This window comes from Lates calcarifer, linkage group LG20, assembly GCF_001640805.2.
Source record: "Lates calcarifer isolate ASB-BC8 linkage group LG20, TLL_Latcal_v3, whole genome shotgun sequence".
Lineage (NCBI taxonomy): Eukaryota > Metazoa > Chordata > Actinopteri > Centropomidae > Lates > Lates calcarifer.
Genome location: NC_066852.1, coordinates 20,626,065 through 20,650,099, shown reverse-complemented (window position 1 = coordinate 20,650,099; position 24,035 = coordinate 20,626,065). Strand labels below are relative to the sequence as shown.

At 39.7% G+C, this 24,035-nt stretch overlaps 2 protein-coding genes across 2 annotated transcripts in view; both read right to left on the bottom strand.

The window, feature by feature from the left end:
- Nucleotides 1–1,282, bottom strand: part of ubl3a (ubiquitin-like 3a) — a 35,560-nt gene extending 34,278 nt beyond the window's left edge. The window contains exon 1 of the mRNA XM_018691945.2: nucleotides 567–1,282. Within this exon, the coding sequence (XP_018547461.1) occupies nucleotides 567–593 (27 nt within the window). The 5' untranslated portion in view covers nucleotides 594–1,282. The remainder of the gene's footprint in view (nucleotides 1–566) is intronic.
- Nucleotides 1,283–17,290: 16,008 nt separating this feature from the next.
- Nucleotides 17,291–21,470, bottom strand: hmgb1a (high mobility group box 1a). The gene is made up of 5 exons (XM_018691754.2): nucleotides 21,322–21,470; nucleotides 18,819–18,979; nucleotides 18,433–18,578; nucleotides 18,087–18,261; nucleotides 17,291–17,969 (listed from the first exon to the last, which is right to left on the bottom strand). Exons 2-5 carry the CDS (start codon nucleotides 18,963–18,965, stop codon nucleotides 17,817–17,819), a joined length of 621 nt encoding a protein of 206 aa, XP_018547270.1. The 5' UTR covers nucleotides 18,966–18,979; nucleotides 21,322–21,470; the 3' UTR covers nucleotides 17,291–17,816.
- Nucleotides 21,471–24,035: the final 2,565 nt, after the last annotated feature.

Genomic DNA, 24,035 nt, shown 5'->3' with positions numbered 1-24,035 from the left:
TTTTCCCAGAAGCTGACATCAGCTCAATATCCCAATATTCAATTCCCAATGATGTAAAATACAGAGAGGCAGCAAATCCTCACAGCTGAGAAGCTGAGACTTTTAGTGGATATATTCTTATTTGTCAAATCTGCATAATCGAACAATACTGTGACTCACAAACATGAATCCAGACTTGATGATCACTGTGATGCATTACGCAACATTAGGCAAGTTTCAAGAGTGTGCTAATAGAGTTTCACACTGTAGAGAAATCAGAGGGAGCCACTTCCTGGAGCTGAGGGGAAAATAGTATCCTATAGCTGGGGAAGTGCAAGCACACTCATATCAGTTAAATTAAGCCACAATAATTTCATTCCCAAGGACCCACTGCCATACTGGGCTTATACTGTCTCAAAACTGTGTAGAAATAAAATTAATGAAACCAGAGGTGGGATCCTTGAAGGAGGAACACTCTCAAATGTCAGCTTTTTTGTAATGTAGTTATCTATTTATTGGGCGAAATCCTGTAGGAATAAATGGATGTAAATGGTAAACTGTGAAAAACTGACAGTAAATCCTCTCACCATGTCTGCTGGGGTGCTGCCCGTCATCGCGAAGGTCTTCCCGGTCCTCGTAGGGGTTCACACGCACACGCACACACACGCAAACGCAACACAAGGACACAAATATTCCCTCTTTTTTCGTCTCCCTTGTAGAAGCTCTCACAAGCTCCGAAAAACACGTCGTTGTTGGGGTTTAAAAGAGGAAACACAAACACAATTTATCCCTAGTGACTTGTTCTCGCTCTCTCTCCACAGTCAACACCGAGGTAGTCAAGACGTGCAGCGCTTCTTCCTCTCTATTGCACAATCATGTCGTTTATCGTTTGCCTCCACAAATCGGTAAAATGTGGAAGTATAGTCGTGTACGTTAGTGGGGTAAGCCGTCGACCCGAGGGGCCTCCTCCGACCCACCAAACATCAAGAATATCCCGCTTTAGAAAAGGTGCCTACGCCATGCGAAAAACCCAACACTGCTGGCACATCCGGACACGGATCTTTTTCTCTCTCACGGTGAAAAAAAGAACAAAAAATATCCGCAAGGTTTAACGGTTACCGTCCTCTGATAAACTCAAACACGCCCGCTGGTTGGTAGAGAAAAGCGTCTTACGGTGAAATATGTCGGTGCTTCTCTTTAAAAAACGGGAGTTGATAATGATAGTTCTTAATGTTTCGGACTGCGCTGCTCTACCTTCACGACCCGTTCAGCTGTCATCCTGCCTCTCAACTCACGACAAGCCACTAACCGAAAACCACACGGGACTTCCGGTTACACTTTTCAAAATAAAACCACTGCACTCTTTACTTTGCAGTGTTCCTGTATTTGTCTTTTCTTTTAACATTTTATTTTTTTCACAAGGGGACAAAAAAAGTCAGTACTTGAATTTCATTTCAGTGCTAATTCATCATCAACTTTCAACATCAATCAACTTTTTTATAACATTATTTATGACAATACATTGAGCTATCCAGCAGTATGGGAAACAGCTACTTTAAATTAAGGTAGTTTGTTTTAATTTTGATGCTAATACTTCTATACTACAGAGATTTTGACCTTTACTTGTAACAGGGTATTTTCACAGTGTGGTTTTTCTGCTTTTACTGAGGTAAAAGACCTGACTACTTATTCCACCACTGTATATAGGCACATTTATATCAATCGCTATAATAATAAGTAAAATATATATAAACTGCGTAAATTGATTACCTTATAGTCATGTTTAGTTTCCATGATACTTTAGTATACGTATATATATATATATATATATGATATTGTCCATCTTTACTATGAAGAGCAGAGTGTTCTGTTTCCTTATCTTTAACTTATGTCTTTTTCGGAGAGCATTAAATGGAGATTAAAAACATAGAAATGCAGCAGAGTGCTGGATTAACTGTAGTACTAAAAACTGAATCTGCTACAGTTATATTTGCAATCATGTATGGAAACAGTGGATCTATCAGAAGTGATCAGTGTTTGGGAAAGACATGCAACAAGGCTGCTCATCCTTGATCTTCCAATGACTTAATCAATAAATAAAGTCAATCAGTATTTAGGATGTGAAGAGCTGTCACTATAAAGTTATGGCCTTTGTTGAGCAGTGCAAGTGATTTTAGAGGGCAAAGCACTAGTTTTACTGTGTAGTGAGAATCATATATATTACCTACATGATATAGTAAGTATTACAGTTAAGAGCTGGATAAAGACATTACAGTTTTATAATATTAGTTCAGTATGGTTATAGGGTTATTTATAGCATGCATCCAATATATATGTAATATAATATCCTGTCCTTGGTGAAGTGCTCTGCCTTGTGTGTGCACCTGTGTGTGTGTGTGTGTGTGTGTGTGTGTGTGTGTGTGTGTGTGTGTGTGTGTGTGTGTGTGTGGGCCCTGTTTCCGTCAGAGGTCGAGATGCGTATCAGCAGCAGGTCTGTCCTCTCTCTGGTGGACTGAGTGAAATCCATTGTGGCATCAGGAGTGGCTTTTTCTCTGAGATCTACGGGATTAACTACCTAATCTCCCCACCATAAAGGGAGAGTGGAGAGGGGGTAGACACACACACACACACACCCACACACACACACACACAAAAGCAAAAGCATGTCTGCACAAACACAGTGAGGTGTGAATGTGTTTTTGTTGGCTGTGTTTTCAAAATTAAGGTCAGTGCATGATTTTCAGATAGTGAGCCAAGTAGGGCAGGAATTAATGAACATTTTCATTATCAAGTCATATCTTGATTATTTTCTAACTGATAATTGTTTAATATATAAAATGATAAAATTGCACAAAATATTGAGGTGGTTAAAATTGTTTGATTTTTGCTCAATAAATGACATAAAATATTAATTGGTTATAGATTATTTGAGTGTGATTTTACATAAAAAACTTAAAGTTTGAGTTTGTAACAGTGCATGTCATTTATTATACGCATGACTACATGAGACAAATTGTTTTCAGTGATCCTTGATTGTTTGAATGCTCATCCAGACATCTTATTAAACCAAAATACTTCTGTATCATTATCTGACTTGTGGCCACCTCACGTCTTTCAACTGAAACCAAAATGTATCCAGATCAAACAAGTAAAAGTGTGTGTGTACAGTGTGTGTATACAGCCTGTGTTTCCCTCCTCAGCACTTGCTTGTATTTGTTCGACAGTGCAGGTCTGTGCAATATGAACCACTGGGTCACCTTTACAGTCCCTTAGCTCCTCTCTTTAAGGTCTGCTGATCAAATATAAATGTTACATTTTGTGTAAAGACAATACAACTCTATAATCCCCTAAGCCTCTTGACCATGTTCTCATTTCTCACTTTCATCTGAGCACCTGCTGTCTTGTTCAGACCACACACAGACATATTGTACACATGAAATACATATATGGAACAGAAAACAACATTAACTGAGATCTGTGAGCTTCAAAGGTCAAAGGGCATGATTAGAGTTTAACCAGAGTTGCTCACTGACAGAGAGGAAGATAAACTTTGATCTATTTCTGTTTCGACTGTCACTACAAAACAGTTGCTGCTTTTTGGCTTTGAAGGGCGGCATGCACGACACACTTGGTGGTTACCACTGCTCCATATATAAACACTGACGCTCAGCACAGCTAGTACTCGAACATCCCACTGCTTTGCTTCCGCTGCCTCCCCATGTTTCCCACAGATTATTAACATGCACCGTTTGTCATCAGCTATTCTGAGATCCTGAAGTAGACTTTGAGCTCAGCCTGTGGAGCAAAGGTTGGTGCTGGGAGTCACCGATGCTTCACAGACCCAGACTGAGAGGACGATTCAGTTTGGCTCTCCCAGAGGAGGTGTGAGCAATTATTTCCCTACCATATCCATAGTGGTCTGTACACAGTCTTCCTCATGCCCATCAGACCCTGACTGGGGACAATCATTGACAGGACCACTGATATGTTATGAAGGGGTAACCTCACCTGTATGATAAAAAAAAAATTCTCACTCTCCCTTAGTGGTATACACCCATAGAGATAGTTATGGTTTTATGTGTGTGATATAATCTCTGGGATTTCTCTGACCAACCCAATTCAGTGGAAGTTAGTGAAACAGCTCTTCTGAATAACTCACCTTGCTGTGAACAGTTTCCATTCTGATTATTTCTTTGATTAGAAAACTGTTTATTTTATATATATATTATTATTTATTATATTATTATTTTATATATATATACCGTATATTTGCTTGTGTATGTGTTTTTTTCTTCTCTTTTCTCTTCTCTTGCCATGAATTTTGACATGGATACATGGTGCCCAGATGATGAATGCTAATGACTTTGGTGAGCCCCCTGACCTTTCCTCTAGCACCAGCATGAGGTTGACATTTTTCGTTTTGATTGAAATGTGTTGACAACTATTGGATGGATTACTGAAATTTGGTCTAGACCTTCATGTCCTCCTCAAGATGAACTTCATGACATTTCATTTGGTGCCATCATCACATCAAACTTTTAATGTCCTGTCAAATGAATGATATTGCCTTGAGCCTCCGCTGTACTTTGTGTTTAGTGCTAAATTAACATGCTAACACACTAAACCTTATATGTGCTAAACACCTACACATTAGCATTGTCAGTGTGTGCATGATAGCATGCTAGCAGTAGTATTTAGCTCAAAGCACTATTGTGCTTCATAGACCTGCTAGTATGGCTGTAGACTCTCTTGTTTTTACGTATTACTGAATCTGGGTTGAAGTGTAGCATTGTGTTTTATCATTACATTGATATCCTTTTTTTTCTCTACAACTGACTAATATCCTTATTCACATTCCTCATCTATCTTCATCTTGGCAAAAGTAATAGTAATAATGATGGCACTCAAGAGCACAGAACATAAATCAGATGCCTGAATTGTCTGTTGACTGCATTTGAAATATTCTTATTGTCATGAACAGCCCTTATGACCCATTCTTTTCTGTGACTGACAGTTGTGGCACAATGTCACCAATCCACAAAGAGCCGCCTTTATTACTCAGGATCAACTCCCTCTCTTTGGCAATAGTCTAAACCTGAGTTGGATTTGGCTCAGACTTACCAGGAGACAACCTAAGCCTGAGCTTATCTACAACGAACTGTTGTTGAAGGGATCAAGAGGAGGTGGGTGCTCCTCTAATCTGCCCACCTGTCTAACACACTCAGGAGTAAATATACACATGGATTTGTCCTGAGAGCCCTCTCATAGACCTTTTGCTGGAGGCTAAATCTGAGATACAAGTTATAGCTGTGATTTTGAGTTGCTGCTTTTGATTGTTTGTGTTTTGAACCAGTCTCAAGTGCAGTTGGTGGATTGTTGGGCTGAGGAGAGAAGCAGCACTCACACACAGTCAAAAACCTCCTCCCTTTGGCTGTGAAAACAATTTGTCATCATCTCACGTTTCTGCCATCTGTCTGCCACAGAAGGGGAATAAAGTACATACTCGGTGCTTGTATTTTGTATCAACGTATGCCTGCCACTGGGAGTGTAGATGCTTATCTGTTCTCTTTTTGTTTACCTGTGAGTGGGAGTTATTTAGCATTTTATGTGTCTGTTTGTACGAGCACAATATGTCCCAGAGAGGTTCTGTTCAGCCTACATTAACTGGCTTTTTACATCCTCTTCCCTGTTCAACCTGTTAAACTGACAAGCTCAGACTCACTCATGGGTCCCAACAATGCTTGTGCAAAACATGTAAAGCAACACTAGCAGTAAGGCGGCGTCTCTGTACTGTACACGTGCAGGCATATTGGGTATTGTCTGAAATACGTCATGGAATGCATCAGTTTAACAGGTTTCTCTGTGGTAACTGCTCACATTCATGCTCCCAGAAGATGGATCCTACTGAATTTATGAGTCACCTGAATTTTCCTCTGCCAGTCAAAGATTTCTACACAAAAGTTTAATGGTTCCCAGAGGCCATGAGGGTGACTGGTGAGTGAAATGTCTCAACATTGTTATCCATTCATGCATCCCACAGCTTGAATTACATTAATTTTGCTCATCAGATTTAACAAATGCTACTTGCACCATCCTCCCACAATCAAATAGTACTGCCATACTCACCTCCTATCACTTTCATACTTACAATAATAATAAAACATTTATAGGTTAATAAAGACCTTTACTCTGACACCACCCACCCAGTTTTTACATATATTACTATGGATAAAAAAGGATTTCAGTTTTTATCCATCTAGCATGGGTGTAGACTCTAAGTCTCTTTTTTCTTAACAGAAAACAGTGTTTCCCTGAACTTGGGGAATGCCGAAGAGACCGCCTGGGAGCTCCGGGCCTCACCAGATTCATCCATGTATCCGAGTCAGACAGGAGACTTTGTGCTTATTGGCCTGTTAGCCTGTAGGTATTACTCCTGATTCCTGCTGCCTGTGGACTTTGGAGAGACTCACTTCTGCTGTCTAGTTAAGTTATGCTATGTTTAGTGCCTGTTAGTCTTAATACTTGTTTTGCATTTGCTGTAAAGCCTTTTATCATCTCCAGATTACTTCTTATATCTGTTACTGTCATGATACAACGTACATATTAATTTCTTAGATTCTTGTTTCCTACTGTAAAACTAAAACACATGCAGCGTCAACATAATTATCACACTGATTTCATAAATGATCAGTTCTATGTAGGCAACAGCTTCATATTTTACTAAATTATACTTCTATATACTTCTATAAGTCTTGTGACCTGAGAGGTTCACAACAACAAATACTGGAAAACTCTAAATACTTGAAATACAAAATACATTTATAGGTCCACACCCAGTATGGAACATGGGGAAATAACAGATGAACATCGCAGCTTCGATTTTGAAAGAAGACACATCTCAAGAAACCTGCATAATGACAAAAAACACAGTAAAGAAAAAATCAAGTTGTCACTGTGACACTGTAAATGTCTGGAATAACTATTCTCACCATACCTACCTGATATGATCATGTCACATGTCTGTTTTTGTGATTTTGTCTGAATCCTTTCCAGTTGCAGTCAGGCATTATTGGCACGCACACACCCATCTGCACACACACGTAGGCCGCACAGTCACAGTAATGCTCCACCAGGGTGTGGACTCACAGCTGTGTTTGTAGAGCAAGCCACAGGCAGTGCCAGCCTCCGAGTACCTGAGTCAGCCTCCTCTTCCCCATTCACCTCCCCCTCTTTTGCTCTTCCTCTCTATATTCCTCCCTCTCTCATGGTGACGAGGCAGGTATAAAGTGGAGGTTGAGGCGGGGTTATCAGCAAGCACACGACTGGCATTATGTTCATGTGGATGTCAGGCAGTTATTACGGCACAGAATAGCTGTGATTAGATGAGCTGTGGTCCTCTCTGTAGAGCTCAAAACAAAAACACTGTGAGGCAGCATTGATTGTGGCTGTTTCCGTGGTTATCCTTTAGTCACATAACTTTGTGATACAATAGAAAAGTAGATTCTATTAATGTACTCTGCTTCATTCAGTCTTCATTCAATGAGCATGTGTCACTATACCTGGCACATAATAGGATTACAAGTTGTTTTTTTTGCAAGGCACAGACCTCAAGAAGCCATTGTTTTTCAGGTGGACACTTGATTGTTGTTTGTTCCAGGATGCTGCGTTGAGTCATCCTGAGTGAGTGCTGTGTTGTTGTTGTTGTTGTTGGGTTTTGTGCTTTTTTTTTTTTCTTCTTTTTTTACCAACAGAACACAGCAGTTTCATCAACACAGGAGTGTTTGCAGAACTCAAAAGAAAAACACACAGTGAGAGAAAGTGAGATGGCTAAACAAATTCAAGCCACAACTGTGACAATCACAACTGTGACAAGAACATAATCAGCAGGGGTATACAGGGTGAGTCCAGGCTGTGTTAAATCTCTTTGAATAAGACAGTTAGCTGTCAATCGGGTGTGGTTGAGAGTGTTCCCTCTGCTGTCGGCGCCTCACTTCCTGCTTTGGTTTCCATCAGCTGAAATGCACTGGCTTAAAGTCAAGAGAGGATGTGCCCCTTTGTGCACTAACACAGTCACACACACACACACACACACGCACGCACACACAAAGTTGATTAGGCACCAGTGGCCGAAAATTATGTGAGTGATTTAGGGTTTTTGACCTAATTAAATTACTGCTAGTGAAGGAGATCCCAAATTAAATGATCGCTTCCTCATGATAGAAGAAAAAAAAAGAGCAGGAAATGATCTGAACGGTCAAGCAGGCTGTAAAACAGTTAAAAGAACAACATTTAAAACTGCTCATCAAGGTGGTATTGTGCACTCACGTCTCATCCCCACATCTCTCTTCACACAATCCGACACAACAACAATACACACCACAGACATACTACATTATACCTAGAGTTTAATCAACTTTTCCCCGACAAAGTTCAACTGAAAAATCGACAAAACAATGTATATTATTTTACACATTATATTATTTATGGGGTTCACTATGTTGGTATATGTCTGAATGGTATGGTTGGGTTTAATGCGTCCTCAGCGTGGGAGCACTGTAATAACAATGACTTTTTATTAATATCCAATCAAGTTGTACATTTTAATCAGTATGATGATTTTTTAGCTGACGACCATTCCATTAATGAATGTGCCAAATCTGTGTCCTAATTCTACACAGAAGACATTAATTTATGAGCGTCTGATAATAAAAACCCACTGGCACGTACTTACTCATAATAACCATTTCAAAGCACACTCCTTGATTTTGTGAGTGGTTTCAAATCCTCAGTCTTCTTCCCAGGTCCCAGTAACCTACATCTATGAAGAGAAACTTGACAGATGCTTGGTGTGCTTTCCACCAGAGAGGACAGCGAGACAGTGTTTTCTATCCTGGTATGAGGTAAGTAAGTGTTCAGATGGCAAACTATGGAGCCCACAAACTCTCAGAAGATTTTGTGCACATTTCATCTTCTGCAAACAGGATCCATTTTGTTATTTTAAAATCCTCTTTCAAGACTTTAGGACTACAACTGTGTTTTTTTTTAAATGGGGTTTTTGGTGGGAGCTTGTTGTTTTATGTTCTGGTGAAATGATCGTGTTCAAAAGAGAAAAGTATTTTGTTGACCCAACAATCCACCCCAACTTCCTCCACACATGGATCATAACAAAGTCACCTGACTTCACATATTTAATTAGCCAGTGGAGCACCTTGCCAGATGATGCTGCATTGTATTGTGCCAACTGAAAGAGGCTTAAAAGCTACACAGAGCTGGGTGATTGTTCGCTGCAGATGTGTTGCTATGAGCAACCCTTCTCATATTATATGTTGTAATTCAGTGTTAGTATCAAAGGTCTAATTAATGTAGGTTTAATGTCTCTCTTTGCAATATTCAATTTATGTTGTTGCATTTTAATCAGGTCAGCGATGTAGTATCTTGTACTGTAACTGGTTTAACCATGTGAACTAAATGTGTGTTTTTTTGTGCACTTTCTGTATTGAAGAGTTACACATTATAGAGGGCTTTTTAGAGAGAAGGGATAAGGTTACATAAAGATCAAAACTGTATCATTGCTTCCCATGATGGTTCGTTTGTTCTGTCTGTTCAATGTATAAAGCCATGCAGAGCCAGGCCAGTCCTCTAATTAGTGTATATGAAGTGCTGAAATACAGAAATGTCTTATCTGCAGTTTCTAACTAGGAAACATTTTTACTGTGGCTCTTTGCTCACCATATAGTCAGTGTAAATCAAACTTACAAAGTGTTAATGTAAAGACTTATAACCTCACCAAAGCTAATTGCACTCATAGTTACTACTTGTATTTATTTATTTATTTTAGCTTTTTGCCATATCAGTCCTGTTTCCTCCCCATCTCCTTTTCTCCTTCCACATCTTTCTGTTAATGTAATCATCATTCTCCTCCTCTCAATATTAGATTAAGACAAAAAAAAAAAGCAAATCTTCCATTGCTCAGTTTTGTCAAATTCATCTAAAGGTTAATTTGTTTGTCTTAATAATGGAACAACAGCACACACTCAAAATGGATGGAGGGACTCAGTAGAGACTAAACTGACAAAGGTATTGATTAGATGTCAATAAATGGATGTTTAACACTGCTGTTAAAAGCACATTTCTCTTTTTTCCAGTGCTAACCCCTCATTTATTTCCCATCTGTTCTCCTACAGTGGCTTCAGGAAGTATTCAGACCTCTTCACTTATCGCCTATCAGTCCACACTCAATAATCTGCAATAACAAAGTGGAAACAGGTTTCTAGATTCTTAAATTTCTTAACAATCAAATACCGAAATCTCACTTTTACAAATGCATTCACACCCTGTATTGTGGCTCTCCAAACAGTGGTCAGGTGCATCTTGTTTGCTTTACTTTTGATTGGAGTCCACCTGTGGCAAATTGCATTGATTGAACATGGGACTTGTAGAGGAATGTGTGTTTTTTTTTCACTAATCTGTGTGTCTGTTTTAGGGTGGATTTTCCATCATAGCGCAATTCTCTGTATTTTATCCGACTCATCTACAACGGAAGACTCTTCATGGATTGTGTTGTTCCGCATGATGTTGGTCACTTTCTTTGTTCCTTTGCCTACATCTGTCTTTCTTTCTCTTCACTGGTAAACTACACACTTCTTCGTCCTGTGTACCGGCTCCAAGTCATCACGCAGTTTGTACACAGAGGTCATATAAACACAGAGAAAACACTCGAGCACATGCATTTCTATATTCACTGCCAAAACACCAATACGAAAGACAAACGGGTATGCACACAGAAAAGAGGCATGGGATGACTCATGAAGATGCAACCATGAGTGAGTGATGACAAGTCTGATTTCACAAGAACTCAACATTTGCTCCGCCGCCTACTCAAGCATTTGCAGCACTTTGTCCGCTTAGAACACAAGAACATGCAAACACACGCTAACAAACACAGAGCAGCGTATACACACACACAAGTTATTTGCAGAGTATTCATTATGATGAGAGCTGAATCAGTACTGACAGACCTGCCTCCCTCTGATTACTTTAGTCAGTGTTCTGTGGAAACACACACACACATATTTTTTCTGAATCTTAGAAAAAGAACCATCTTACACTGGCTGATCTTTCCATTCTATGAGAACTTTTTTCAATAAAATTGTTATAAAGTCTACAACCTGGGCGCCAAAACATTCATACAAAGTGAGTTTTCTGTTGGAAGTATTGTTACAATTCTGGCTCTATTAAAGGCTTGGACCTCGCTCCTTCTCTCTGCTTTCATTCATGACCCTGCAGCAATACACTGTTTATATAATGTCACTATATTTCAGTACTGTTATATGCAATGACTGCTCCTTGTCATGTTTTCCCCTTTGTTAAACTTTGGTTTTCTGTCTCTTCATGGAGGCAGTGAGGTGATTAAATAAGATGATTTGTGATGCTTGTTTAAGGATGAAAATGTGAAACTACAAAGAGTTGTAGGTTACATTAATGAAGGGCTGAGATCTGAAAAAGATGTATGTGTACTTTTCTGCTATCTCTGATGGGAAACAAAAGAAATACAGTGACGATTTTCATAATATGAGTGAGACTTCTAATGCGCTGTAGAAATGATAGAGTGACAGTGACCACAGGATAACTTTGTCCTCTGCAGTAGCATCACCCAGTGGAGGACGAGGTTTATTACAGGATTCAGTTTGTGTGAAAGGATAATGGAGACACATCTTTGATAAACACTGCTTCATTCAGAGCAGCTCAGTCTTAACCTATGGAATAATTTCCTTGTGCGTACATCTTTGTCGAATTAAAACTGCTGTTTCTCTGCAAAGCCAAGAGTGCACCATCATGCTCCTGAGGCCTGAGGGAACTAGCCCTCACATGATTGGTACAGAGGTGGGCTGGTACTGAGAGAAAGCTCCAGATTGGTCGCTCAGACTGACGCAGACAAACTGTATGAACATCTGTGTGCATGCCTGTGCGGTGGTGCCAGTGGTCACTTGTGTGGTGCATCTACTGAGTCACATCCTGTGCTGTGCAACATTTTAATTTTCTCATGTCCAATTTACTCATGTCTATTCAAAAAATAGAACATTTCTAATATGTTGCACGTTTGATTAACATGCAAGTCCACTTTTTATTAGACTTATAGTATATTATTAACTAGCAAACTAAATCTGTATTTTGATCCACTACATGAAAAAAACACAGTAAGTTGTGAAGAATGTATTACAAGTACTCTGTTATATTGGGTAGAAATATACATGTCTCACACTTTTTCACTATGGAATAAAATGATTCTTTTTGCATCAAACCCTCCTCTAGTTCTTTGTCAGTGTGTAGACCTTTTCTTTATTCTAATTTTCAACACATTTCACACACAAAATGTGTTGGAAAAAATGTTCACATTGGTCCTATACACATTCTTGCACAGATATTATGGAATAAAATTGTTAAGGACTTGCTACAGACAAGATAGGAGGATAAAAAAGAAAGGCAAAAACTCAGTGAATCACAATCCCATGGGACGTCTCTTCCCTTATCCAGGAAAAAAGCAATTAATCAAACTGTTCTGCCAGTGTTCTGCAGAGCCTTGATATGCTCACTTCAGTGAGCACAGACTCAATAGGTGCAGGGTTATGATGCGCATCTCATGCTGGCTGCAGGCTCCTGGATGTACAAAATGCCTTTTGAGAATAATATTTTATGAAAGTTTTCATTTTTTTTAGTTAGGGAATCAAACTAAGTGATGTTTATTGCACACCTGGTGAACAACAAGGTAGGAAAATGAAACAATGTGAAAGAAGGAAACTATGTAAAACATCTCAGTCATGGACCTTTATCAGGCATCAAAGGCCCAACATGAAATAACAACATCTTTACAACAGAGCTGCAGATCACCACAACTAATCAAAAGGGCAACTAAATCATATCTTAAAGACATGAGAGGATTACCACAAACAGATTAAAAAAAACCTGAATAAAATCCACAGAATACAAATCAAAGCAGAAAAAAGAATAACATTTTTCATGCATACAACAGATGAAATGGTCAATTCAGTTTTTTCTTTTAGTTCAAATGAATAAAAGGGAATGCAGATCAGCCAATAACAAAGTCTAATATATTACCCAAACTATAAATATCTTCATAACCTTACAAAAATGTAAATTACACAACATTTTCTGGTTTTGACTGGTTGTTCTAACCGGAAAATCTACTATAAAGATATTACTGTTTGATATTGTGAATATGATGCAAGTGCATGACCCAAATGTTGAACCTCTATTAAACCCAATTTGGGAGTCAAACAGGTCAAGTGTATTTGAGAAATATAGGAAAGGGATTTGAGGAAAAGTGAAATATTTCACTTTGCACAATGAAAAAATTACAGTAAAAAACATATAACAATACATTGACAATTGATGTGTACAGGGGAGAAAGCAAAGTGCTCCCCAATCCAAAACAGTTCAATCAGGTATAATCATAAAGAAACATGAAAGAGGAAACTTACAATCAAAAACAAGAGAAAAAATAAAGATTTTAAAAAATGACAGAATGTTGGGCACCATGAGATGAAACAAAGATAAAACAAAGTAGATGACTTCATGTTTCATTTCAAACTGTTCCCAAGAGAGTAATCTCTACATTTAATGGCATGGAGAGGTACAACATTAAAGTAACTGAAATTCCTCTGAGGACCTGGTAGAACGGGAATAAAGCAAAGATATGAGTAATGTTATGAATAGTTAATATATTCAAAATCAGCAGGACAGTGAGTCATAGATATTTGAATTGGTTATCAGTCTTATGAGCATCTCCTGAATTAAAAGCATCTTGTTAAGTGAGGATGGGTTAGTGACACCAAAAACAATATTATACTTGTTAATATTTGGTTAAATTAAACTGTAATACAATATATTTGTACTGGGGAAGGATAACACGCATACATCTTATCAGAATGATTGTTAATCACAGCACCTCTAATGCCAAGAACATGGAATATAACTCTTTCTTTTGTTTGGTATTAATCAGAATTTGAATGACAATTTTTAATCGAATTGCAGTCTTAATCGAGTAATGGTAGAGAGAGTGGTATGTGCACGTGGTTTTAACGTGGTCAGTGCATGCTGATAATAAGAATTATTCAGAATTACTCTATACAGAAACAGAGTTTTTTAGGATCTAGTGGTATCATAGCCCAAAGAAAGGGGTGATCTGAAGAACATGAAGGTTTCTCATCATCTCATCTCAAGTACATTTGTATCTGACAAAAAAAAAGAGAGAGAGAAAACCACTTAAAGCTTCATTTCATGTCATACAGGCAACAAAAACAAGCCACCAGCATGTGCAATAATGCACAATATGTATGATGATTCGGCTTCAACCATAGAGGGAAAACATTGTGCAAAGTGCATCTGATGTACATCCAGCCCAAACTCATCTCCCATTATGTAAAATAAGTGTGATTTTCAGCTGTAATTAACTGTTCCCCAATAACTTACACAGATCTCCATGGAAACCAGTGTCATGGCAAAAAAAAAAAGATCCTGTAAGTCATTAGAATGAAAAACTTTCTTAAAATAATGACTTAGTACCACCAACTACCTTTTTATTTTGAGAAACCAACTCATTATTTCAAGAAAGTTTCTCATTATAAAGACTTGGTGGATCTTTTTTTTCTTCACATTGGCAGCAATTACTTTCCATAGAGCTTCACCAAGAAGTTACAAATGAAATGAGCCACAAATCATTTGCATGATTGCCTTATGTCACCTTTTCCAGGCTCTTGTTAATGCCGCAGGTGACAGAGGAGGTGACATGGGGTTATGAGGACACTGAAAAAAACTAATCTCCTCTGGCATGTGGACACAACCCAAAAGTGTTACTTTTAATGAGTTGAGATAAAGAAAATTCCTGCTTTGCACAAAGTCTGAAGTTCACCTTTACCAGGTGGTGATAAAGTGCTGGTGGGACATCAGTCTTGTACATGAGTGTTTTTTCTTTTTTTTGTTTTACATTCTTGTAAAATAATGACATGTCTATATTAACCTTGAACCAACAACACTTTAACCTGTCTGCCTTGATTTTATCTAATTTTTTGTTTGTTTGTTTCAGTGGTGAAAGAAGTATTCAGATCCTTAAGTAAAAGTACCAGTACTCCACTACATAACATACATTTACCTAAAGTACATAAGTATTAGCAGCAAAATGTTTAAATGTTTAAAGTATGAAAGATAAAGTACTGTATTATTATACATGACACTATTAGGTGATAAATACTGAAACATCAGTGTGTAAGCAGCATGATACTGTTGTAGCTGCTGGAAGTGTTGCTGGTTTGAACTACTTTATATACAGTTTTATACACAGGGACATCAGGTAAATGTGAGGAGTTGTTAATTTCACTTTTATCTCTCACTTAAGCCCAACGTTTAACTTGCTAGAGTTTGTTAAATACTGGCCCTGCTCCTCCCCCCTCTGGTGATGTGTTTCCAGTTTTGATGCTGTTGCAGGAATGTGACCACTAGGTGTCGCCCGGAGACCACTGATCGAGCGCAGTGTGTACAGTGAACACCAGGTGGCTGAGATTAACAGGCTTTGGAGCCCGGCAGTGGCGCTGTGTAGCTAAATCTGCTATACTGTATGCGCACTTCTGGCCTGCACAGGCCCACACAGACACTGATCAACAGCTGAGTGCAGCCACGAGGCGCTGCAACTGTTTCAGCATAGTTTCCCCTTCCTGCCACTCACCACCATGATCCACGCTGCAGTATGAAAAGGACAATCTGTTAGCCAATACAGTGGATGTGAGTGTAAACATTCACCATTTTAAATGCTCCCCTCAATCTGCTCTTCATGTGGGCAGGCCATGCTGAATGCTGCAAACAAAAACAGTGGGGAAATAATAATCAGCAGTGACAGCAGCTTGCAGCTGTCACATGTTTGGTAACTGTATATGTTTGCCTTAAGTTAGTAATCCATGCAGCTCTCTTTATTTTTCAGAAACAATAATAGATGTAGACAACACATCCATGATATGACCCAAGGTTGAGGGTGTAGGAAATTTCACCAGGGCTATCATCGTCCACTAGCTGCATTTAAATGTAATGGAAAAAACAAGCATCATCAGTGTGGAGTGTGAAGAGTGATCGGGGGGATAGCTGTGTCACCTTCAGGGACCGGCTGGGCTTTATCAGAGTGGTGCGGAGGTCAGCTGCTGCCCCTGTGTCTGCCTGTCCTCTGGCCTACTTGATACCAGGGATCATTCAGTAGGCCAAGGCTGACATCTGTGCAGAGACCGAGCGAGGAGATATGCAGGAGAGAAGAATACACATCTTTGTCATTTACACCACAGATCAGAGACATGCTTGCGCTGCTCTGCTCATTTCTATGAATACTTGTGTATGCTCAGGCTGAGAGCTGGTAACCCCCGAATGAATAAGCTCTCTCCCATGGGGGGGAACTGTGTTGTCGAGACCAGTGATGTACAGTACGTGTGTGTGTCTCTGCAGTGGTTTGTACACACCAGCCATATTCTTATGTCACTGGGTTTTTCAAAGCACATAATCCTTCTTATATAAATGGTCTTTTTTATTTATTTATTTTTCTCTACCCTGAATGAGACCTAGAGAGTACGTGAGAGATGAGGCAGCTGTATCTAAATAAAACAGGAAGAGTCAGTGATGCATGTTGGCATGCAGAGCTGACAACAACGCCACAACTTTCAGCGTACCTCCAACAGGGCAAGGAGCTTCAACACACAGCTTGTTTGCATACAACCACAGTAGGCTAAGAAACACAGGATACATAAACAGTTGTGCTGATGAGTCACGCTTCATAGGAACAGCTTATCAAGGCCCAGGTTGTTAGATGCTTTCCTGCTCTATTTGATTTTCCCCAGGCGCCATAATGTCAACCCAATTTCACTCTACTGAGTAGACAGCAATGCAAGTCAACACGTCTCACCTCCAGAAACATCAAAATTAACCACTCTTAGGTCTTAAACATTGATGGAACAGAATATCCCAGTTACAGCTGTTTAATTCTGAGCAGCATTAGACTGTTGTATAATATTTAATCATCCACTATGTCTTAATTGACAGTGGAGATGCTGATATTCCATTGTTTAGACAGAGCTGCTGTCGTATCACTGCTCCTCTGGATCAGCCACATTACATGCTCTTTACTCAAAGGAATTGTGCATTTATGTTCATTTAACAAAGTAGTCTGCTCTTACACCCCCCCCCCCCCCCCTTAAGCTATGAATCCTGGGAGGAGGAAACCTGCATGATAAATCCCACCACCCAACACAAAACACATTTATTTAAAAAAAAAAGTTTATTGACATCAGAAGCAATTTAAATTTCAACAATAAACAAGGCGGGTTTTTTTTTCTTATTTTTGCTATTACAGTGGTACATAAAGATCAGTAAAACTGTGATACGTCAATTTTGATAACGTCATTTAAAATAAAAACACACAGGAAAAGGAGAAAAAAAAAGAAGGAACACTCAGCTATAACAATTTTTATGTGCTGTGCACCTCTAGCTAGGGTAAATACTGTAAGCCCACCCCTTTACACTGTACCAGGCAGGATAGTGGCCTAGGAACTACCACTGGAAAAATAAGACTGGCAGAAAGATACAGACACGATACTTGTGTAGTGTTAACTATACAAAAAGGAGAAAAAAACTGTACAGCATAAAAACAACTGATATACACAGCCTTTTTTGTTGTTTTTTTTTACCCCTTGGATACTAACGTATTTTCTTTCAGTAAGTGAAATGTGTACAAGGGGGTTAAATGCTTTATAAACAAGAAAATGACCACTATATACGTCACTCGTTATCTACTCATCATCATCCTCATCATCATCTTCCTCCTCCTCCTCGTCATCTTCATCCTCATCGTCGTCATCATCATCCTTCTTCTCTACCTTGGCTGGGGCTTTTGCTGGTGCCCCGCCGCCTGTTTTGCCCTTAGCGCGATATGCAGCAATGTCCTGCAACAGAGGGATGGCAAGATATTGGACTAATGTTGAGACTCAAACACAGTCATCTGTAATCAAAAGCTCAGTCTTAATAAAGGAGAGAAATACAACATGAATTATTTTCTTTACCTTCTCGTACTTCTCCTTCAGCTTAGCAGCTTTCTTCTCATAGGGCTGCTTATCCTCTGCATTGGTGCTGTTCCACATCTCACCCAGCTTCTTGGCAACATCTCCAATGGACAAACCAGGGCTCTCGCCTTTCACCTTAGGGCGGAACTCTGAGCAAAAGATGAAGAAGGCAGATCTGGGGAGGGGGAGGGAGAGAATCAATGAGATTGTCATTTACACAACATAACATATTTCATATTGTGTCTTTACAACATGATTCAGATTTGATTTGTTCTGCAGAAAAGGGTATTTTTCTGTTGCAAAGGGCTTTCTTTAAAATCATTAAGTGTCGACTTGCAGTACTTACGGGGGTCTCTTGGGGGCATTGGGGTCCTTGAACTTCTTCTTCTTTCCTCCCCTGACTGGAACATAGCTCATCATCTCTCTCTCATAGCGTGCCTTGTCCTGCCTGGCCAGGTCCTCAAACTTGCCCTTCTCCTTAGCAGACATTGTCTGAAGACAGAAAGTTAACTTGCTGACTGAATCATCTGCAGCGACACAAGTATTCAGAGCAGTCTTTCTCCAAGTTTGGGAGGGTCCACCATTATCTTTCTTATAGCATAATGTTGGCATCTCAATAACTGTAACTCAGTAAAATTATCCAACAACAACCTGTATCTGACATGTCAACTGTTACTACTGACACTACAAGTTTATAAAACCATCATTATCATTTTCTCTCCATCTTCTTACCTTCCATCGCTCAGAGCACTTCTTGGAGAACTCAGCAAAGTTGACCGAAGCATCGGGGTGCTTCTTCTTGTGCTCCTCCCGACAGGTCTGCACAAAATACGCATAGGAGGACATCTTCCCCCTCGGCTTGGTTGGATCTTTCCCCATCCTTATGGCAATATCTAAAAACACGTTTTCAAGTAAAGATTAGCTGTGCACTGCATTGATTCAAAAATTATATGAATCCTACTGTTATGTGGAGTAAGTAAATAGAAATGACTGGGCTATTGTGCTAAATGGCCCAAAGTCCACATCCTAGGATGGCCTTATGAAAACGTTTGTTAATTAATTATCTCTTCAAATCATAATTTTAAAGGTAAATAAATAAACATCATATAAAGCTGTTAAGACATGTTTGTGTTTACTCTTATTAACCACCCATACTCCTTCCTCCACTCTACAATGCGCACATCTTTTATTTCACTCTATTGACTACTAATATTGATAGCACCACTTAAGTGACCCGCCCTCGCTGCTGTCAAACTGCACTAAGCCGGGACCCGTTAAGCCAGTCTGCAACTATAAAACCGGGCAGCACACACGGAGCTGAATGCGATGAAAATGACTTTTATTTATTGATGCAATCTGTACTGTGGCCTTTACATAAAACTCAGTGGTCCGTGGTCAGCCCCCCATTATGCTGGTTTAAAACTGACTAAACACATCGCCACGGACTCGAGAAATAAATCACACCAACATCTATAAATGTATGTTTTTTTCTTTGCAGCGGCACACTTTCCGGTCACTTCCACAATGTAACTGCTAAAGTTGCCCGAGTTCAACTGCATAACATAAACCATAGCCCTCTGTGGGACTATAACAGTGGACTTGGCTTAAAAAACATGACTCGTGTTTTTGCAAAAAAATTATATATATATATCCCCAAACCTCATCTGCAATAAGAACGGGCCTTCAGGAAACCCCCCTCATTTCATTCATGTTCGTTTTCATCCATTAAACAACTTTGACACAAAGAAGACACAAATTACATATAAATACGTATTTATTGAAAATAAAACACTAAAAACTGCGATTCGACATGATTTAACATGAATTTCCTATTTGTCTTTCATTTCTCTTATTCTGGAAATAATTCCACATAATTTGCCAAAATGTTTAAAACTGGTCATTTTTTCCTTACATTTTCCCATTAAATGCTACTGTAACTCCCCAAGTAAAGCTGCGTCGACCGAAGTAGTAATGGCGCATAGGCTCTCGTTGAGGAAAAGGAGGTCAACAACGACGGCAATATTTCTTCTTCCATTTTGTGAGAATGCCTTCTTCATGAAAGAAAGTCCCCCTCAAATGTCTCCTCCCGCCTCCCAGTTCGCTTTGCAACACGACAGATATGTTTAGAAAGCCGGCGATCTTGACAAAATATTTCCCCGATTGATTCCTATTGCACTAGCCGCCTTGTATAGTAATACATTGGGTCTGTACTGTGTCTATGAGCGGGCTGTGCTACTGACTTGGTTTCTATGAGCTCCTAATGGCCGCTCGTCTTCATCCACTAACATGGAGAATATGGCTCCTTCTCTTTGTGTCAGCGCACAGCCATTGCACTGCATGCAATAGAGGGCAGAGCGACCGCGGCGACCACTTCACTTCAACCCCAGATTTAAACCATTTGTAAGCGTCGGAAAAATCTCACAACGGTGTCGTTGAAATCACGAAAGATTGAACTTTCTTTTGCCGTCGTTACATGTTATAGTTACGGGTTTGTTTCGCGAGAAAACACGGTTAGAAAAAGTTGAAGTGAACTGCGCCTCTGTCGCTGGCTTCCCATTTGCCTCGCTGCCTTGTTTCCTATGCGAATACAGTCAGCCATTACAGTAAAGCGCAGATCGTGAGGTAATTTTTTCACCGTCTTGTCGGGTGAATTGTGGCAAACAAACATACGTCTGCATATATTTTGAGACGGTCTTTCTTTTTCTCGTGTTTTCGTAAATTTGTATGTTTTTATCAGGACCCGCACGCTTCCCAGTCTTCACATGACAGGCGTTCAGCTTCGCAATGCACTGCAATGCCAATGGCTAGCTAACGGTGAGTCTTCTACCATTGTCGCTAACCGTGTTGTCCGCTGGACATTCCTGAATTTTTACGCGATAACTACCGTTTGATTCGACTCCATTTTGTAAAAACGACACGACAGTAATATACAAAATTATTCGTATTTAACGAAATCGACATATTTCGTCGAATTCGGTCAAGGTTAATATTCATTTCTTCTTTTTTACTGAGCGTCTGCTCTCCACACTCCCAGTCAGAGTAATGTAACGTTACCTGCTTAGCGCCGGCTATTTTTTGTTGTTTTTTTGGACGGTTCCCCGCAACAAAATTCTTAGCAAGCAACAAAAGGATTTACACTCAATCGTGGCAGACACAACCGTGGGACATTTAGAAATGTTATCGTCGTTCTCATCATTACGGACACTTACAATGTTCGTGTGTGTGTGATACTTACCTAGGGACTATCGCTGGATCTCAATGCTCTGCAATGGCTGTGTATGAGGGAACACAGGCGATACGCAATGTCTTCAGTCTTCAGCTCTCTAACATTACTCTCGGCGGGGCTCGCACGCCATTGGCCATCGCCCAGTCTGGCGCCGCTCCGATTGGTCGGAGGCTTTTCATTGTCCTAATAGAAGACGAGGTCCGATTGGCTGTCTTTTGTGAAACGTCACCGAAGTTTTCCGAGGCGCGTGGATACAAAAACATTTCTGTGCAGCGTGCTAGAGCTGGTAGTAGTGTAGTGTGTTTGCCATAGTATTGAATTCACTACGTTGAGCACAGTGTACAGTAGGCAAGTTAAATGAATGAGACAACGCTCGTAGCCGGCGAGCGAGGCGGCTGTAAAATACCGTGCTGTTGTGTTGCACGGGCCGTTCACCCCTCTTCATCAACCACCTCCATTGTGCATTCTCTGCAATACACGTGAGCTTATTTGCAAATTATTGCCTGTTAAAACGCATTAGGAGAACATCGCGTATTCACATGTAAAAGTCACAAGAAGCGGTTGCTCATCCCATATCGCGCTGGATGTGACATTTTGAAGGATTTGGCTCTCAGTTAGAGTGAAAACGCAATAACAATGCAGCTAATGGTATGCCTTTTGATTGCTGTGTTTTCTCGCCATTTTCATTTTCAGCGCATTGTTGAAAAGCAAGCAAAGCGCTGGCTATCACACAGTGGTTGTTTTTGAAATTCTCTAGCACAAGTGTACCTAATAATCATGTTATGCAGGCACTCATTAGGCGCTATAACTATGTTTACTTATGAGCCTGCAGTCTCTATTAAGATCAATGCACATCAAAATCATGATAAATGCATTGAATGTGTATACAGGGCATCAATATTTATCCACATTCTATTTTTTTTCAGCACAATATATTTTTGCCTCGCTTCTGTAGGTTTCATATGCAGGAGCTGAGTGAAAGATGATCGTGTGCTCATTCCCATTGAAAACACAGATTTAAGGAGATCAAAGGGCTACTGATCAGATTAAACCACAGTTAGTAGATAAAGCAGTTCATAGGCCTACGGGAACATGTTTTTATAGTGAGACAGAGTGAGGTATTGCATGTGGGTCTGTTGTTTTGCCATAATGTTTTCAAACCGTTTTTTTTTTTCCCCTGGCTAATTACAGTGTCCCATAGACATAACAGGTCTATATGACAGTCTTACTGCAGAGAGCTTTTTTAAATTCCCAACCCCAGATACACTGTGTTTTGTGATTTAATGGTTAAAGTTCTAGATTATAATACACTTAAATAGGAAAAGGCAGCAGTGAAGAAACCATTAATTTGAATGCAACCCACTGTTGCCAGCCATGTTATATAAACAGATAAGGGCTTTTAAAGCATTTTTTTTTAATGAAAGGTGTGTTGTTCCAGATGAATAACTAATGTATTACTAATCTAACAGTGTTCTTCTGTTTGATAATTTCATTACCACACAAACTATATGATATACTTTGTTACAAAAAGGTTTCATAGTTTTTCCACCTTATTCCCTTTGATACATATCTGATATTAATCCAGCAATACTCTATAACCACATGTTGGAATGACATTTGCTATGTGTACATGCTATTCAAAGAAATCTAATGAGTTTCATGACCCTGTGACCTTGTTCTAGCGCCACCATCAGGCAAAGAGTAGAACTGAGCAAATCCTCTCAGACAGTGTCCTCATGGCATTTCCTACCTTGTGACTCATACGGACATAAAACCTCCTGTGTGCGGTGTATTAGCTAGTATAATGGAGTATAACTAAGGGTTCCACATGTGTATGATTATTATTATAGGAAAACTGTGTTTAAGTATGTTTTCTGTTGAGGTTCACATTTGTAGTATAGGTAAAATTTGGATTTTTGTGATCTAGTGACCTGGGCTCTAGCGCCACCAAAAGGCAAAACTTTCAGATACAAATAAAGGAGAAAAGATCCATCCTTTGAGTGGGCCAGCCCACTGAAATTTCAGCACACTGATTTCAGACTATGAAAGAGGCCTTTCTCAAGATGACTTGCTTACTTTGCCCAAAGAGAAGGTAATTTAATTATCTGACGTTAGGGGCTTGTCTGTGTGTTTAAATGTGGTGGAAGGGGGTGGGGTGTTAAAATAAAGAAAATATCTATGTTCATTATGATTTGCAAAATGTAGTCATGTACCCACTGCGGACATTCTTATATGTGCTTAAGAAATGGGTAATTATTTCTACATGTATTTAATGAGGAAATTGGTATCTAATAAATATGCCTCTGCTTAGCAGCTAATAAAGAAACAAAGAAAAATGGCTGACACAGAGTTTATTCTTATCCTTGAATTAAGAATGGGAAGGGTGAACTGATTCCAAATGCCAATCACAAACCAGACTCAGGCCACATGTCTGCCTATGATGCTGCCTGCCTGTGTCTCATTTTGCACCAGGAGATGCCACGGCAGAAAGCTATAGCCTGCTCAGGAGGCTCGGAGGCGGCCGGTTTATGCATTCTAATGAGCGCTGCCTGGGAAAAATATGCAAATTCATTTTGTCATCAAGAGGAAAATAGAGGACAGGAGAGTAGCAGATACAGGAGGGGCTTAAGGGAGGAGGGCACATGCAAGAGGCGGGATTGGGTGGAGGGAGAGAGTGTGTGTGTGTGTGCATGTCTGTGAGTGTGTATGTGTGTGGGCTGGGG

Bases quoted from the DNA above. Each gene is read 5' to 3' on its own strand.
- hmgb1a (XM_018691754.2), bottom strand. From the start codon at position 18,965: ATGGGGAAAGATCCAACCAAGCCGAGGGGGAAGATGTCCTCCTATGCG. The intron at 18,579-18,818 runs GTAAGAAGATGG...TTCTGTCTTCAG, and splicing joins AGTGCTCTGAGCGATGGAAG to ACAATGTCTGCTAAGGAGAA. The intron at 17,970-18,086 runs GTAAAGAAAATA...CCTCTGTTGCAG, and splicing joins TGAAGGAGAAGTACGAGAAG to GACATTGCTGCATATCGCGC.